Source organism: Mus pahari, chromosome 3 (genome assembly GCF_900095145.1).
Source record: "Mus pahari chromosome 3, PAHARI_EIJ_v1.1, whole genome shotgun sequence".
In the NCBI taxonomy this organism is placed as follows: Eukaryota; Metazoa; Chordata; class Mammalia; order Rodentia; family Muridae; genus Mus; species Mus pahari.
In genome coordinates this window covers 141118522-141134061 of record NC_034592.1, presented here as the reverse complement: position 1 = coordinate 141134061, position 15540 = coordinate 141118522, and the positions used below count along the sequence as shown (strand labels likewise).

The 15540-nt window shown below is 50.8% G+C and overlaps 1 protein-coding gene across 3 annotated transcripts in view; it reads right to left on the bottom strand.

Moving 5' to 3' along the window:
- The window catches only part of Ppp1r16b (protein phosphatase 1 regulatory subunit 16B), a 103533-nt gene that overhangs the window by 21742 nt on the left and 66251 nt on the right, over positions 1-15540 (bottom strand). For all 3 annotated transcript variants that reach the window (XM_021194175.1, XM_029536158.1, XM_029536157.1), the window contains exon 3: positions 3634-3704. In XM_021194175.1, the coding sequence (XP_021049834.1) occupies positions 3634-3704 (71 nt within the window). The remainder of the gene's footprint in view (positions 1-3633; positions 3705-15540) is intronic.

Below are 15540 nucleotides of genomic sequence, written 5' to 3'. Positions count from 1 at the left end.
TGCTCTGGCCATTCACTGCAGCGTTTAACCCTCAAAACAAGCTCAGGGCTCCTCTCCTCCCCACTGGCTCAAAGAAGCACAAAGTCACTCACATAGTCAGAAATAGATTTGTTCAAGATTATATCATCAACATCCAACACTCTCAGTACTAGGGAGGTGAGGCAGTGGGATCATAGTTCAAGGCTAGCCTACGCTGCATAGTAAGATTCTACAAAGCTAATCAAAGAAAGAAAGAAAGAAAGAAAGAAAGAAAGAAAGAAAGAAAGAAAGAAAGAAAGAAAGANAGAGAGAGAGAGAGAGAGAGAGACAGACAGACAGACAGACAGACAGACAGACAGACAGACATAGGGTACCAGCAAAATAACAAAATCAATCTATAAAGTCCAAACAGTCAGATTCTGAAGGTCCCATTCTCAATCTGGCTGGTCCCACCTCTTCTATGCCTCTAATTACTCCCTTACTCTCAAACTTGCAAGGCTGAGCAGCTCTTTCAAGCCTCTGTGGGTGTTCTCTCTGCTCCAAATGCTGTTCTTTTTCTTTCTGGCAAACTCTTACTCATATGCACACAGCACTCCTCATCTCTTACTTCAAGCCCCAGCTCAGGTGTCCTTCCTCTAGGAAGCCAGTGCTGCTTCCCCTTTCGGGCAAGCCAACAGCTTCAAGCGTCAAGCTGCACAGATAGCTCTGCTTCCAACCTTGTGAACGCTGACCACACGGTGTCACGCCAGCTGTTATTTCTAGGCCTCTGGTCACACCACACCACACAGTCTGTAAGCAGGGCCGCTTCCTAACCCCCCCCCCCCGTCCCTAACCTGACACAGGAGTGGGTGAGCAAAAGGGACTGTTGAATGATAAAGAATGAGAGTCTGTGGGCCAGTGTGGGCAGATGCCTCCTAAGGTCCCTCCCAAAGTGGAGCCCAAGTCAAGTGCGGCTGGGGTAGCGTTAGGGGAGAGTTCTACATAGCTAAGCTCAGACCCTGGGCAGTTACCTCTCCTTGTGTGTTCCTAGAGGCTCAGTAGCCCCCAAGAAAAGCAGGACCCAAGGAGGTCATGTGATCAACAAGGAAGAGGAGGAGGTGGGGTGGTGAGGACTGGAAGGAACCCCAAATTCAAGGGAGGGCCCCCAAAAGTTTATAAAGGCAAATATAGCACCTAGAAAGAGCCCTGGGGCCCTTCTAACTACAGTATCCAGACAGTCAAGGCTACTGCTGTTAGCTCTGGCTTTGCCATGACCCACTGTTTGACCTAGAACCCAGAGATTTTACACCCAAAATGGCCCATCTGTGTTTAAATTCACTAAAACTAAGTAAGAGTTAGAGTCCAGTTCCTGTCACGTTAACCACAGAACTCTGTGGCTACTATGCTGGTGCATACAGACACATGGGACATTTATCCACATCTTTGTCCACAGAATAGAGCTGCCCAACCCTGAGCCTCAGATTCTTGAGATATAAAACAGGATAGCTGTGTTTCTAAGGGTGGCTATGAAGATCAAAATGAGATATACCAATGAGGTGATTTGTGAGGTAAGCACATGATAGACTGTAATCATAAATCTTTTTTTAAAGATTCATGTATTTATACTATGTATATACTGTTCTATCTACATGTATGCCTGCAAGCAGAAGAGGGCGCCAGATCCCATTACAGATGGTTGTGAGCCATCATGTGGTTGCTGGGAATTGAACTCAGGACCCCTGGAAGAGCAGTCAGAGGGTTAAATGCTGCAGTGAATGGCCAGAGCACTGCAGCATGCTCTGAGCCACTTCTCCAGCCCCATAATTCAAATCTTTTCAAACGAGATTATTAAAAAATCTTTAATTACGTGCATATGTTTGTGTGTATGTAGGCATATACATGCATGTATGCAGGAGCTTGTGGAGGCCAGCAGAGGGCATCAGATCCCCTGGAGCTGGCATTACAGGAGGTTGTGAGACTGGCACAGGAGCTAGGAACTGAACTCTGGTCCCCTGCAAGAGCAGTATGTGTGCTTAGTCATGGAACCTTCTCCCCAGCCTGATTACTGCACAGCTTCTGGTAAGTGTTGCTTGCAAGGTTTTACCGCTGCTCATTCAATCCTCTCTGCAGCCTCTCTCTCATAGGAGAGAAAAACGGAGGCACAGAGAGCATAAGGAACTTGTCCAAGGTCACACACAAGTGAGTGACAGTCCCAGGCCTCAAATCTAATGCTACCCTTATGGCTATCGTATCATTAGGCCTCTGGCTAGTGATACTACCCACCTCAGTGGTTGCCTTTTAGGTCTCAAATCCAAGGTAGACAGAGGATCACGCCTCTGGTGTATTCTCAGCACCCCAGAGTGAATGAAGCTGGAATTTGGGGGGGGGGGTCCTTGGGGAAGAGCCAGTGAGGTTACTGGGGCAGTTGCTGAAGTGTGGGTACCTGAGGCCCTGGAGGACAGTAAGGGCCAAGAGTACAGCCTTCCCGCTCAGAGCTGAATTTGGTGGGTGGGGCCTTGTCCCAGCATCTTATGGGTAGATCTGTGTGGCTTGTCTCAGTCCACGGGGTTCCAGCTGCCTGGTTTCTCCCCACCAGGTTACCCTCAAATCTGTCTGCTCAAAAACTCAGGTGATGGGCACAGGGAAGGGTCAGGTGTGGCCATTTACTGATTCAGTGTGTGCCTGTTGAGTGCCTATGGTCTGCAAGCACGGGGAAAGATGCTGGAACACAACAATGGACAGAAGATGCAGGCTGTGTTGTGGTGAGGCTCAGCTTCTGGGATGAGGTCATCTTAGAGTGTCATGCTAGTGCTAAATGACAGGAGAGGACGGGTCACTTGGAAGAAGAGAGTGGATCTGTCACAGCCCAGCTCTCAAGCCCTTGCTGGGGACAGGAGCTACTGAGTGAGCACATGGGCAATGGAAAACAAATGATAGAAAGGAGCCCACTGTGGTGGGCCTGAAAGGCAGGGTCCAGGCCTAGGAGCTGGGGAGGAGCAGAGACTGGACAAGTCAGGCCTCTAGGGTCTCATGCAGGACAGCCGAGATTTGTCCTTTTCTCTGAGCATGAGGAAGGAGACACAATAGAGCTTTGAACTAAAGCAAACTTTCAGCTTTTGGAGAAAGAATTCCCGCAGGACTGACCCTTGGGGGCTACAGGCTAGCCATGGAAGACAAAGCTTCTATGTGGGCGGTGACAGCCAAGGCTGTCCCCAGGCAGGGAGGGATGTCACCACACTCCCTTGGAAAGGACATGTGTTTGATAGCACCCACTTTTGGTCTTGGCCATGTGACCTTAGACAACAAAACAGTCAATTGGCTTTGTCCCCAGGGTGAGTGGGATGTCCTGGTGGCCATGAATACTCTCTGTCAATTCTCAACTTCTACACGAATTTTCTCAGCTGCCTGTGAGGACACAGTGAACAAAGAGGCCCTGTCTTCAGAGTCTGTGACCGTGTGAGTGTGTGTGCTCGCGCACGTGCTCGTGTGCTTGCGTGCTTGCATGCCCAGGAGCTCAGAGGGCTGGTCTGTGACAGACACATACATCTCCAAAGGACAAAAGCCATTCAGCTGGGCTCTCTGTGCTCCTGTCTCATGTCTCCTCTTCCCGGAGGGTTTGGGGAATGAGTGATCAGGGAGCAGAGAGGCCAGGGGACCTCAGATCTGCCTGCTTACCTGGTGCAAGGCTGTAAGTCCATCCTCATTGCACAAATCAGGGCTGACCTTGTTCTTCAGGAAGTAGCGTACTGCAAGAGGAAAGGACAGGAGTGAGGTCCCTGTCACTCACTTGTGGGAACCCAGCAAGACCCACCCTCCTCCAGACCCCACCATAAATGCTCTTACTTATTCCCAACAGAATAAGGGTAATGAGATGTTAACAGCATCCCCATTTCACAGGTGAGGAAACCGAGGCACAGAACGGGTCACACACACAAGGGCTGACAATGGTCCCGTCTTCCTTGGTGCCTGTCTGAGCACTGTGGGGGTTTGTTTTTTGGCTGTGAGGGGGATGGGGACTTGTGCATGCTAAGCAAGTGCTATACTGCTGAGCTACACCTCTGACCTTTTTTTTTTTGATTTTGAGAGAAAGTCTTGCTAAGTAGCCCAGGCTAGCCTGGAACTCGCTATGTAGCCCAAGAAGATCTCAAATGTACAATCCTCCTGCCTCAGCTTCCCTCCAAAAGAGTTGACTCACCAGAGGTACCGCTACTCCTGACTGAGCTGAGAAGTTAGCATGGCAGCCAGGCAGTGATGGCACGTGCCTTTAGTCCCAGCACTTGGGAGGCAGAGGCAGATTTCTGAGTTCGAGGCCAGCCTGGTCTACAGAGTGAGTTCCAGGAATAGCCAGGGCTACAGAGAAACCCCGTCTCAAAAAACCAAAACCAAACCAAACCAAAACAAAACAAAAACCCAAAGTCTAGAAGTTGGCATGGGTTGTCAAATATGAAGTACTTTTTTGTCCCTAAAATCTACACCTGGAGTCTTACTGACAGGGCAATCATGATCAACACATTTCCCTCTCACCACCTCAGTTTTCTCATCTGTAAAGTGGGAATGATGTTGACTCTACCTCACATCAAGTTGAGCCATATCAGGGGCTCAGCATCAGAACTGTGCTCAGTGCATGATTTTATACATGTCTCTGGCTATGTATTAGCATAGCTGTATCCTGCACACATGATGGCTTACCAATGTCCTTTCTCCTCACCCTGTCCCATCCAGAGTCTCAATGTCAGCTAGAAGCCATGTGCAAAGGGTAAAAATTGAGAAGCTGGCCTGTCTGTCAGCTTGCATGGACCCACCCTGCTCAGCACAGAGGGATTCCCTCTGTCCAGCCTTCAACTATGTCTCTCCCCATGGAGGGAAATATTCACAGGGCCAACAGCAGGGTCCACTGGAGCCCAGTTTCTCTCTCTCTCTCTCTCTCTCTCTCTCTCTCTCTCTCTCTCTCTCATATCTACTGTCTAAGGGGCACTAGGAGGGCCCCCCTGGCTCCAGCTTCCTAGGCTGAACATTGAGTGAGTAAGTAGAATTCTGGGCCAGAGGACCAGATGGGGGGCGGTTGCCTGAGTGATGACAGGCAAACAAGCTGGATATACAAGCTGCTTTGTGGGAAGGGCCACTGTCACAGTGCTGATGAAGAGGGGCATGGGACCCTGCAAGAGGGAGGAGCGGGCTGGCCATGCCCTGTTGAGCCTTCTCACACACACACCCACCCCCCGCACATGAGCCAAGATCATACGCCAAACATCCAAGGTAGCCACTGTCTCCTTATGGTAGGTAGCTCACGCAGCCATGCAGGGCTGAGGAAGAAGGGCTCATAGCCCACAGCACCCTGGCCTCAGCATGGACAGAAATCTGTAGGAAAGGGAAGTTGAGGCCTCAGCTCGGCAGAAAATGTCTTGGGTAGACCTGCCCAAGACACACTGCTACCGAGGCATATATGTGACAGGACTTTGCCCAGTCCCAGCCAGATCCTTCAGCTGCTTGTCCCCTACGGAACCACATCTGGCTGCCATGGCTATTTAAATTGGAATTAATACACATGTGAAACCCAGTGTCCACCACTCAGTTCAGCAGCCGCATGTGGTACAAAGTAGAAAGACTACAAGTTAGCGGGCCTAGCTTCACGGGGATTTCTAGGGGACAGTGCAGCTGGCAGGCACTGGAGATCAGCCTCATCACAGAATGCTCAAGCCCTTTTCTGCTTCCCCACAACACGGAGAACAGCATGCCTTCGATGCGAGGTCTTGCACGATACAATCCTGGCTTGCAGGTCACTGGCTTGCCAGATTCCACGGGGTGCCATTCACGTTGTGGTTTGGCGTCTTGAAGCTGTGCAGTAGAGGGCTTGTGAGCTAATCCTGTCTGTCTGTCTGTCTGTCTGTCTGTCTGTCTGTCTGCCTGCCTGCCTGCCTGCCTCTCCACTTTCATTTCTTAAGCTCCTAACTTTTTCTGCAACAGTCATTTGTGTCAACTACAAGAGTCACACTTCCTCTGACCTCTGAGCTTCTGCAGAGTAGATTCTCACTGCGTGGAAGACTCAATTACCTATCCATCCATCCATATATCCAGCTAGCCAGGCATCCATCCATCCATCCATCCATCCATCCATCTATCCACCCATCCATCCATCCATCCATCCACCCATCCATCCATCCATCCATCCATCCACCCATCCATCCATCCATCCATCCATCCATCCATCCATCCATGCACCACCATCTAGGCAATTTCCCTAACAGGCCTCTAAGCAGTTCACAGGTTAGCAGCAGGCATACTACACACATACATGTGCACACACATGTGCCCCATTCCTCATCCTTTAGGGCTCATTCAGTCTCCCTGACCTCTTCCTGCTACACGCATCTCATGGGCAACCATGCCACACCCTGACCCGCATAACTGGGTAATTACAGTTCTTGTATTTTTTTGCATGCTGAACTCCAGCCCAAGAAGGCAGGAATGTAGCCTGGTATTTGACTGTACTCCTAAGGCCTGACACACAATGAATCCCGGAAATCCTTCCTCCAGGACTTTGGCACCCTTGGCAGTTCCCTAGCTCAGTTCAAAGACACAAGCACGGGGCTGGAGAGATGGCTCAGTGGTAAAAAAGCATGTGCTGATCTTGCAGAGGTTCCCCGTTCGGTTCCCAGCACCCATGTGGCAGCTCACAGCTATCTGTAATTCCAGTTCCAAGGGATCCAATGCCCTCTTCTAACCTTCTTGGGCATGCATGTGGTGCACAGATGTGCATGTAGGTAAAATACCACACACATGAAATACAAATAAATAAATATTAAGAAAATACACACAGACGATCCATCTTAGACCACTGCAGACCACCTTGAGAGCGAACCCCAGTAGACAGACATCTGTAACTTTAATATTTTCAAATCTTATTTTTAATGATGGTTCTTAAACTCTTTAACCTCCCTTGTAGCCCACCATCCGCCAGAGGTGGTGGGAAAGAATATGGGGGAAGTGGACCTGTTTAGAAAGGTTCTTTGGAGCAACTCCTATCTGTGCACAGGTTAGCAGGCGGCAGCAGCTCAATCTACTTGCAAACACTTCACAGTCCAGTCCAGTAAAATTGGGTTAGCAACAGTGGTGACACGACCTAGCAGAGATAGCCAGGTCTCAGCCTTAGCTTAAGTCAGCAGGAGGGACAGCAGGAACACCAGAAGTTCTCAGCTGTGCCTCTCTCAGGGAAGCAAAGATCAATGAAGACGTGAGACCCACAAGCATTGCATAGCTAGATGTACCAGCAAGCCAAGCTCTGTCTCCATCTCTCCACAGAGTCCCATCTATACCCTCCAGACATCACGTGTCCTCCACATGCCTTGCCTCAGCACACACATCCAATCAGCCCGAGTTCTCCAAGTCCTGACAAATGGAGCTTAACTGTGCAATGTACGTCGGACCAATACATGAGTGTTGTTAGCAAAGAATCCTTCGTCACGTGTCTGTTCACGTGTTTGCTCTAGCAGAACATCCTCTCTCCTGTATCTCTTTCAGTGAAACGGTCCTTCACGAGTCTGCCTTAGTCTTTCACCTGTGTCCACTTCAGGAAAACACGCCCTCACATGTTTGCCCCAGCAAAACACTGTCTAACACAACTGACCCCAAGGAAGCCTTAAGTTTCCACTTCAGACACCGCTATGACAGGAAGTGCAACAGGAAACTCTGCCCACACGCAGGTGCCTCCTACAGAGCTTGATAATTTAGTAGATGGACCTAGCCCAGAGCTACTTGAGGACATGGTGGTAAAGCCACTGAGATAATTAATCTCCATTGCTGGTTGGATTTGGGATGATGGTGGACACACACTTCTGGCCATGGGTAGGAGGACATTTCCAAAGATGTTTAACTGAGTTGGGAAGATCCACTCTGAGTGTGGATGACACGATCTCATAGGCTGGGCCCTGGACTGAATAAAACAGAAAACAAGAGCTGAGAACCAGCATCCATCACTCTCAGCTTCCTGGCTAGGGATACAACGTGACCAGCCACCATCACCATTTTCCTTCCATGGCAGACTGAACCCTAGAACTGCAAGCCAACCCCTTTCTCCCTAAGTTGCTTTGGTCAGATGTTCTTGTCACAGGGATTAGAAATAACTAATATAGCCACTGACTACCCCCAGACACAGCGTGTATCTGGGCTGGCAATGGCGTCCGGAGCCTGACAGATGGTTCTGGGCTGAGAGAGGTGGCCATCATGACCCTGTCCAGAAAGTGTTTCTAGAAGGTTCTGCTCACATGAGCAGATTTGCATTGTCTAGAGCTGTTGATGGCCCAGGCTTCCTGTCCAGGAGACTCTGAGGCAGAAAATAAACATCAGCTGCCAACAGCAGCATCCACACAGTAATTATCGGGGGGCTCTCTGCACTGTGTGGGAGCCCAAGCCATGTAATTACCCTGAAATCGGGCAGTTATTTTCATCCCAAGAAGTGGGACAGATCATCTCCAGCTCCAAGAAACCCTGAATACCCACGAGCCAAGGCTGCCTCGGCAGCTCTCCCTAGGAGGCCAGAGCCTGGCTCTGAGCCCAGCTCCCTGGAGCCAAGTCCCACCGCCCAGCAGGCAGCCAGCTTCCCTTTCTCTGAGCTCAGCAAGAAGAGGGACTCTGCGCTTGTCTGTCCAATGTCTTTTTGGTTTTTTGAGGTGCTGGGACCCAGACGCCAAGGCTCTACTACACAGCTCCATGAACCAAGCTGACAGCTGACATGGGGAGCCAGGGGACGCTCCTAAGGCTGGCTGAACATTGGATGACCTCGGGTCTCTACACAGACAGAGAGCTCCAGCCTCCACAAGCAGGACAAAAAAAAACAAAAAAAAAAAAAAAACAAACAAAAAAAAAAACAAAAAACCACAGCCTGGTGATGGGTCACTTAGACTGTGTTCATCCCAGAGCGCCAGAGTTAAATGTCCCCACAGACTGTAGTTCCCCCCACTGCTTGCATCACATCCTGTGTGGCAAGGTCTACAGATGCTTAAATTTCAAGGCCCTGCGGCTTGCAGCCCCACATAGGGCAACCCTCTCAACCAACTCAGAGACTAGTATTTTCATCATCGTCTATGTGAATGGAGTGCTTAGAAGTTGCATGTTGGCTTGCTCAGCTAAACCGAGACCCTGCGTTTACTGTCCCAGGCTCATGTCTTTCTGTATGAGCATCCTGAACAGCCTGGGGAGGAAACTTGGGGCCTAAGGCTTGACAGGGGCTCAGGAAGCACAAACGGACGGACATGTTCTCTCCCGGCAGTCCCAGCCGCTCTCCTGGTTGCTGCACCCGAGGCTGCTCCCTGCCCACCAGGCCCAGCCTTCCAGACTCAAGCCATCCGTTTACCAGAGAGAACCATCTGTTCTCAAGTATGTGGTTAGCTGTGGCCTTCGGCCTTCAGGCCCTTAGCTATAAAGTGGGGATCAAATGAGGACTTTTGTTTTTAGGGTGCCGTGAGGATTTAGGAAGAGAAGGTCTAAGTGCCACTATTACCAGTTAGTTACCAGGAGAAGAAACACTGAAACTGGTGAGTCACACCTGGGTCCTACCTGGGCTGGGCACTGGATGCTGGGGCCGTTTCTATGGGCACTGAAAGTCACCCACAAGCTTGCAAGCAGGTCCTCGCAGATGGAAGTGACCTCTCTCCAAGGGGCTCTGACAAGTACTGGTTTAAGACCACAGAGGCCCTGGGAGGCAACCCTGCTCCCCAATGGGCAGACCACCACGGAGATGGCATGAGGTGGCTCTGCTCCCCTCCCCCACCTATCTAGCTCCTGGCTCCCCACCACCACCACCAATACACACACATACACTATACCCACACCTCCCAGGCAATCTGGCTGGAATCTGGGCCAGCAAGGCCATCTGCTCTCTGCCTTTCCAGCTGCAATGCTGGGCTACGGGGTTGCCTTCTCTAGAGAAAAGTTGGTAGCAGCTGCCTTCACAGGCTAACGTCACCACTGACAAGATCGTGTTTTCCTTTGACATTTTACCCATCTTGCTCCCCAGAAGTCACTGCTTGGCCAAGCGCTGGCAAGTGACACGCAAGCTCAGGGGTGGGTCCTGCCCCTGTACCTCAGGACTGAGGCAGGGAGGCTGCAGGGTCGGCCCACAGCAGGGGGACCTTGAGCAAGATGCATCTCCCCAAGGTCCACCTGCTGCTACCTAAGCAGATGCCTTGATGGCCATGCTCATGGGTACCAATCACTACTTCCTCTTCCTGTCTCATCTCTTCTGCTGCCTCAGGACGCTGTGGAACCGGTCCTCCTCGCTTCGCCCTCCAAGTCCCACCTGCTCCCTCCCTGTTTCGGCCTTCTCCTACGGCACTGGCTTCTGGCTTCTTCAAACCAGCCAAAGCTGGACTCCCAGTCCCCAGCCTCCACACGCTATCACCCGCGTCTGAAACCTTCTTTCTTTCCAGCCTGGGCCAGCAATTTCTTCTTTAGCCTTGAGACTGCAATGGAATGTGGGCTCTCTGTGGCACCATGCCCTCCCACACTGCAGGGGCCTCTGCTTCACGCCCCACACAGCTACTTGCACCCCGGCCTTGGGCATCATCTCTCATGCTGTCTTACAGACATGAGGCTCCTCAGGAATGGTGACTCTATGACCAAAAAGCATCAGTTAGGGGTTAAGAGAGAGCAGGGAGCAATTGTCCTCCCCTGGCATCCCTTAGCCACGTGAGGAGACCTGCAGGCTGGTCTCAGGAATCATCAGCCCCACCTCACTTGGCATCCACTCTGGGCTGGTACCAAGTAGCCATCTTGTCTGCTCCCTAACAGACTACTCTTTCCTCTTTCTGACCCTGGGCCCTCACTCATTCCTTCCGTAACACAGTACCTGCTGTGCAGAACCTTGTCATCACTGGGTGTTTTCCAGACATCACATCAACGGGTCCTCATAACCCAGTTGGGAGGATTTGAGACCCATGGCTTCTACTGTACCTGTACAGATGGAAAACTGAGACTGGGATTTGGGGGGTGTGAGACGACTTGCCCAAGTGTAGCAAAGAGGTAGGAGAGGCTTGATATTGAAAAAAAAAATTTTTTATTGAAAAGATCGTTTTCTTCATCTTCATCACCATCATGTGACATCATCAACATTATTATTGTGGGTATCTGTATACGTGTGTGTGTGTGTGTGTGTGTGTGTGTGTGTGTGTGTGTAAGCTCATCCATGTATCTGTGCATGTCATGTCTGTGTGTCTCTGTATATGTGTGTGTGTCTGTGTATGAAAGAGAGAGAGAGAGAGAGAGAGAGAGAGAGAGAGAGAGAGAGAGAGAGAGAGAGAGCGCACTGGAGGGGGCATAGACACACCACAGAGTGCATATGGAGGTCAAAGGACAACCCTGTGATTTGGTTCTCTCCTTCTACTTTACAGGGGTCCCAGGGATCAAACCCGTTGTTAGGTTTGTGCAGCAGTTGCCTCCACCCACTGAGGCATCTCCATCATCCCAAGGCTTGGATTTGAACCCAGGCTCAGTCAGCTCCAAAGCCTGCACACCGAACCACTCTGCCTAAACATTGCCAAATAAAAACCACGGATGAGATGGGGAAAGGTGCAAGCTAAGGTCAGGTCTGTTGCCGACAGAGCTAGGTGTTCTAGAACATCACGTGGGAAAGAAGTCAGGATGACAGCAGTCACCGATGAAGCCTTGTTATTACCACTTGCAAATGAGGTCCCCAGGAACGGAGGCTGACATTTAGCCTGAAGTCATGTGGCAAAAGGAGTGGCAGTTTTGCAAAGAGCTCCAACCCTCGGTGCATCTTCCTGCTGCCTCTCCATCCTGGGCAGACCCCATGCTACCCTGAGTTCCCAGCGCCTTGCTTTCTCCCTCCAGCGGTCACTTGTCACCCAAGGGAGCTACACCTCCTGCCTGGAAAATCCTACCCTCTGTGATCTGGCTTCCCCTCCCCAGTGTGCTAACAGAGTTGCAGTGGGTCCAGCCCTCAGCCCAGCACATCCAGAAAGCAAAGGTATCCTGGTCCTCATTTGACTGTGCTTCCAAAATCGCTCCACTGAGCAACTTCAACTTTCCACCCACTACTGCTTGTCCCTGGAGCAGAAATTGCCAGAAATAGTTGCTTCCAGGGAATCGTGGCTTCCTGGGGCTGGGGGCAGAGGCTCAGTCAAGTGGAATGGTGGTTTCTCGGTGACAGATTCATTAGAGACTCTTTCAACAGTTTCCTGGGGTTCTGGGCAATGAGTCAGCTGGTGAAGCCTAGCCCAGAAAGATGCTGGCTCCTCTCAAAGTCACATCCCCAGGCCCAGGAACCAGCCCCTCTTCTCCCCTGGACATCAGCTGTCCTAGAGCAGGAGGCACCGAAGTACAATGATCAATGATCATATGGGGTAACTACAACCCCCACCCACCGCTCATAGGATATGAGAGGGTGCGGCTGCTTTGGGATAAATATCAAGTGACCACATGATCATATGACCCAGCAATTTGGCGCAGGGGGCTGAGCCTGTGTGTCTACACAGAAACTCAAACACACGAGCAGGGTGAGGTAGTATATACCTGTAACCCCAGCGTTCCGGAAGACCATAATTTCCAGGCCAGCCAGAAGTACACATTGAAACCCTATCTCAAAAATCTAAACAAAACAAATGGATACACTCACGTTTATAGTAGCATTGTTCTTAATAATCCCAAAGTGTGAACAGCCTATGTGTCCATCAGCTGATGAATGGATACATGGGATTCTGGGCAATGGAATTTTATTCTGAAAGAATCTGAAAGCATTGTGGTTGGCCAAAAGAGCTAGATAAAAAGACCTCATGTTACATGATCCTGTGTGCATTCAGGGAAATGTGCAGAACAGGCAGGTGCACTGGGGTGTGGCAGGGTTGAGGATCAAGCAGGCACAATGAAGTGACTGCTAGAAGGCCAGAGTTTCCCTTGGAGATGATGTGCAACTACCAGAATCAGGCAGTAACGTGAGCTGTGGAAGGCCTCGTACTCAAGACCACAGAAACCCACCTCAGAAACTCTGCATTCAACAGTAGGTGAGCCACACATCACCTTGAAGAGGAGGAGAGGGCTTCAAACATGCTTGAGAGTTCTGTGAAATCTCAGTAGCATCTACTCCCCTCATTGCTGTACCCAGAAGGCCCAGTACACAATACACAGAAATACAGAATACACTTGGTCTTCGATGAGTTTCCATGATGTGGCCTCTATCTACAAAGCCTGCCATCATCCCTCCAACCACTGTGGGCTCCTTTCAGGGCCACCCAGGCCCCACCACCTCTGCACCACTGGGCCTTCACGTCATGTGTGCTGTTCCTCAACCTGCCTTTCTTAACTTCCCTTAACCTGTCAGTCATCGCTTAGCCTCCAGGTCCCATCTTAAATGTCACCGTGTTTGTGAGGACTCCCCTACTTCCACATCCCAACCCCTGGCTCCCAGGCTAGCCGGGTACCTTTTCAGGGAGCTGTTTCTGTCCAGTCTTAAGAACACAATGCTAGATAGAGGTGTGTGTATGGGTCCGTGTCTTTGCTCAGCTCTGAGGTGGATGGTAGAGGGGAGCTGTTGGGCATTGGCCTATACACAGACAGCCTGGTTTCCAGTTGAGGTTAGATGTTGAACCCCGGGACCTGGTGGTGATAATTCACCTACATGGGATGGAAGGAGTTCTCTCGTGTCTCCTAGACTCAAGGCTCCTGTCGAAGTTATCATCCCCACAGCCCCCACAGGAGAAGCATGGCTTTTAGTCACATAGACAATGTCCCAAGCTTCTGACCTTCAGGTTAAACTCCTCCCCAGTTACCTAGCAACAGTAAAGATAACAGCATATCATAAGAGGGGCTGCTTGGCCCCACCTCGCTCTCTTGCTCTTACTCCCCTTACTCTCCTCTTGCCCTCTCCTCTCCTCTCCTCTCCTCTCCTCTCCTCTCCTCTCCTCTCCTCTCCTCTCCTCTCCTCTCCTCTCCTGTCCCTCTCTTACTCTCTCTCCCTCTTACTCTAGCCTTTCTTCTCTCTTTCTTTTCCCCCTTCTCTCCTCTTGACCATGGTCGGTCTCTCTCTCTTTCCACCTTCTCTCCTTTCTCCCTGCCTTTCTATAATAAAGCTCTAAAACCACAGATTGTCTCTGTTCATCAAGGTCTGCTGCACTTACTCTCGCCTGTGTGGGAACCTCTCTCCCTATGCCCTATCTCCCATAACCCCAGGGCTACAGGATGTCACCCTGGGGTCCCCAGTCAAGGGCTTCTCCTTGTCCACGCCCCCCCCCCCGCGTCTAGTGGAGTCAGTGGCTTAGATGCCCACCCGGGTCCGAGTGGAAAGCATCTGGCAGCCCCCCCATGTCCACCTGCCCAGAGCATAGGAGGAACTCTGGCCGGATGTGGGCTATCCTCCCTCCCCCTCCTTCCCCTGCCCCCCTTTCAGTTCCCACAGGGAGTTCTGGAGGCAGGCAGGGTGGGCAAGCCCCTCTTTGCTCCTATAATAAAGTTCAGGCTCCCAGTGAGTAATTGAATCTGCAAGGGAAAAAGGCCCACGCAGCCTCTGTCCACACTTCAGAGCTGACTGGAGCCTTTGTTCATGAGCCCCTCTGCCTTCTCTGTGGATCAGGAGTATCCCCAGGCAAGGCCCCACACTCTTCCATCTCAGAGAGAAGGTTCATCACCTGACCTGCGCCAAGAAGCCTGTTTCTCTCTTAGCATCTCTGATATAATCAGAAGACAGCCAGGGCCACCCCAGGCACATAGCCACAATCTGCTCTCCAGAACTTGTATGTCCAGGATATGTGGCTATATTGGGCAAAACATGTTGGCAGACATTAATATTGGCTACCAAATGCTCAGGATTATGCAGGGAATCCCCTTTAAGAGATAATCTTGTCTGTCTCTGCTATTGATTGCTTGATTGATTGAAACAGGCTCTCTCTCTCTCTCTCTCTCTCTCTCTCTCTCGCTCGCTCGCTCTTTTTTAGATTTATTTATTATTATATCTAAGTACTCTGTAGCTGTCTTCAGACACACCAGAAGAGGGCATCAGATCTCATTACAGGTGGTTGTGAGCCACTACGTGGTTGCTGGGATTTGAACTAAGGACCTTCAGAAAAGCAGTCGGTGCTCTTAACCTGCGGAGCCATCTCTCCAGCCCAAGAAACAGACTCTTACATTGTATCCCAGACTAGATTTGAACTCATTTTGTAGCCCAAGCTGGCTTTGAACTATTAACCCCCTCCCAAGTGCTTGGATAACACGTGTGCACTGTGGTGCCTGGTTTTCTTGTCCGAAGAACCAGCTTGTGGGGTTCTGGGAAGTCGCTCAGAAGCGGTTGTTGAGTTGAACAAATACACAAACTTAATTTCTTTCTCTTCTAAAAAGTGCACATGAAGAGTTACAGTGAGCGGAGTGCGAGGCTTGCAGTTCATCTTTCTTGGACACGTAAGTTCTCTCTGAAGCACAGGGCAGGGCAAAAGGGGGAACTGCAAACGCGTGCAAGCTTGCACCAGATCTTGCGTGAGAGAACCACATCCATAAACACAACAGGCATGGAGAACAGAGCTTCAAGTGTGGCCTGTGCACCCCCTCCTCCCCTCCTCATCCCTCCCCTCCCCTCCTCATCCC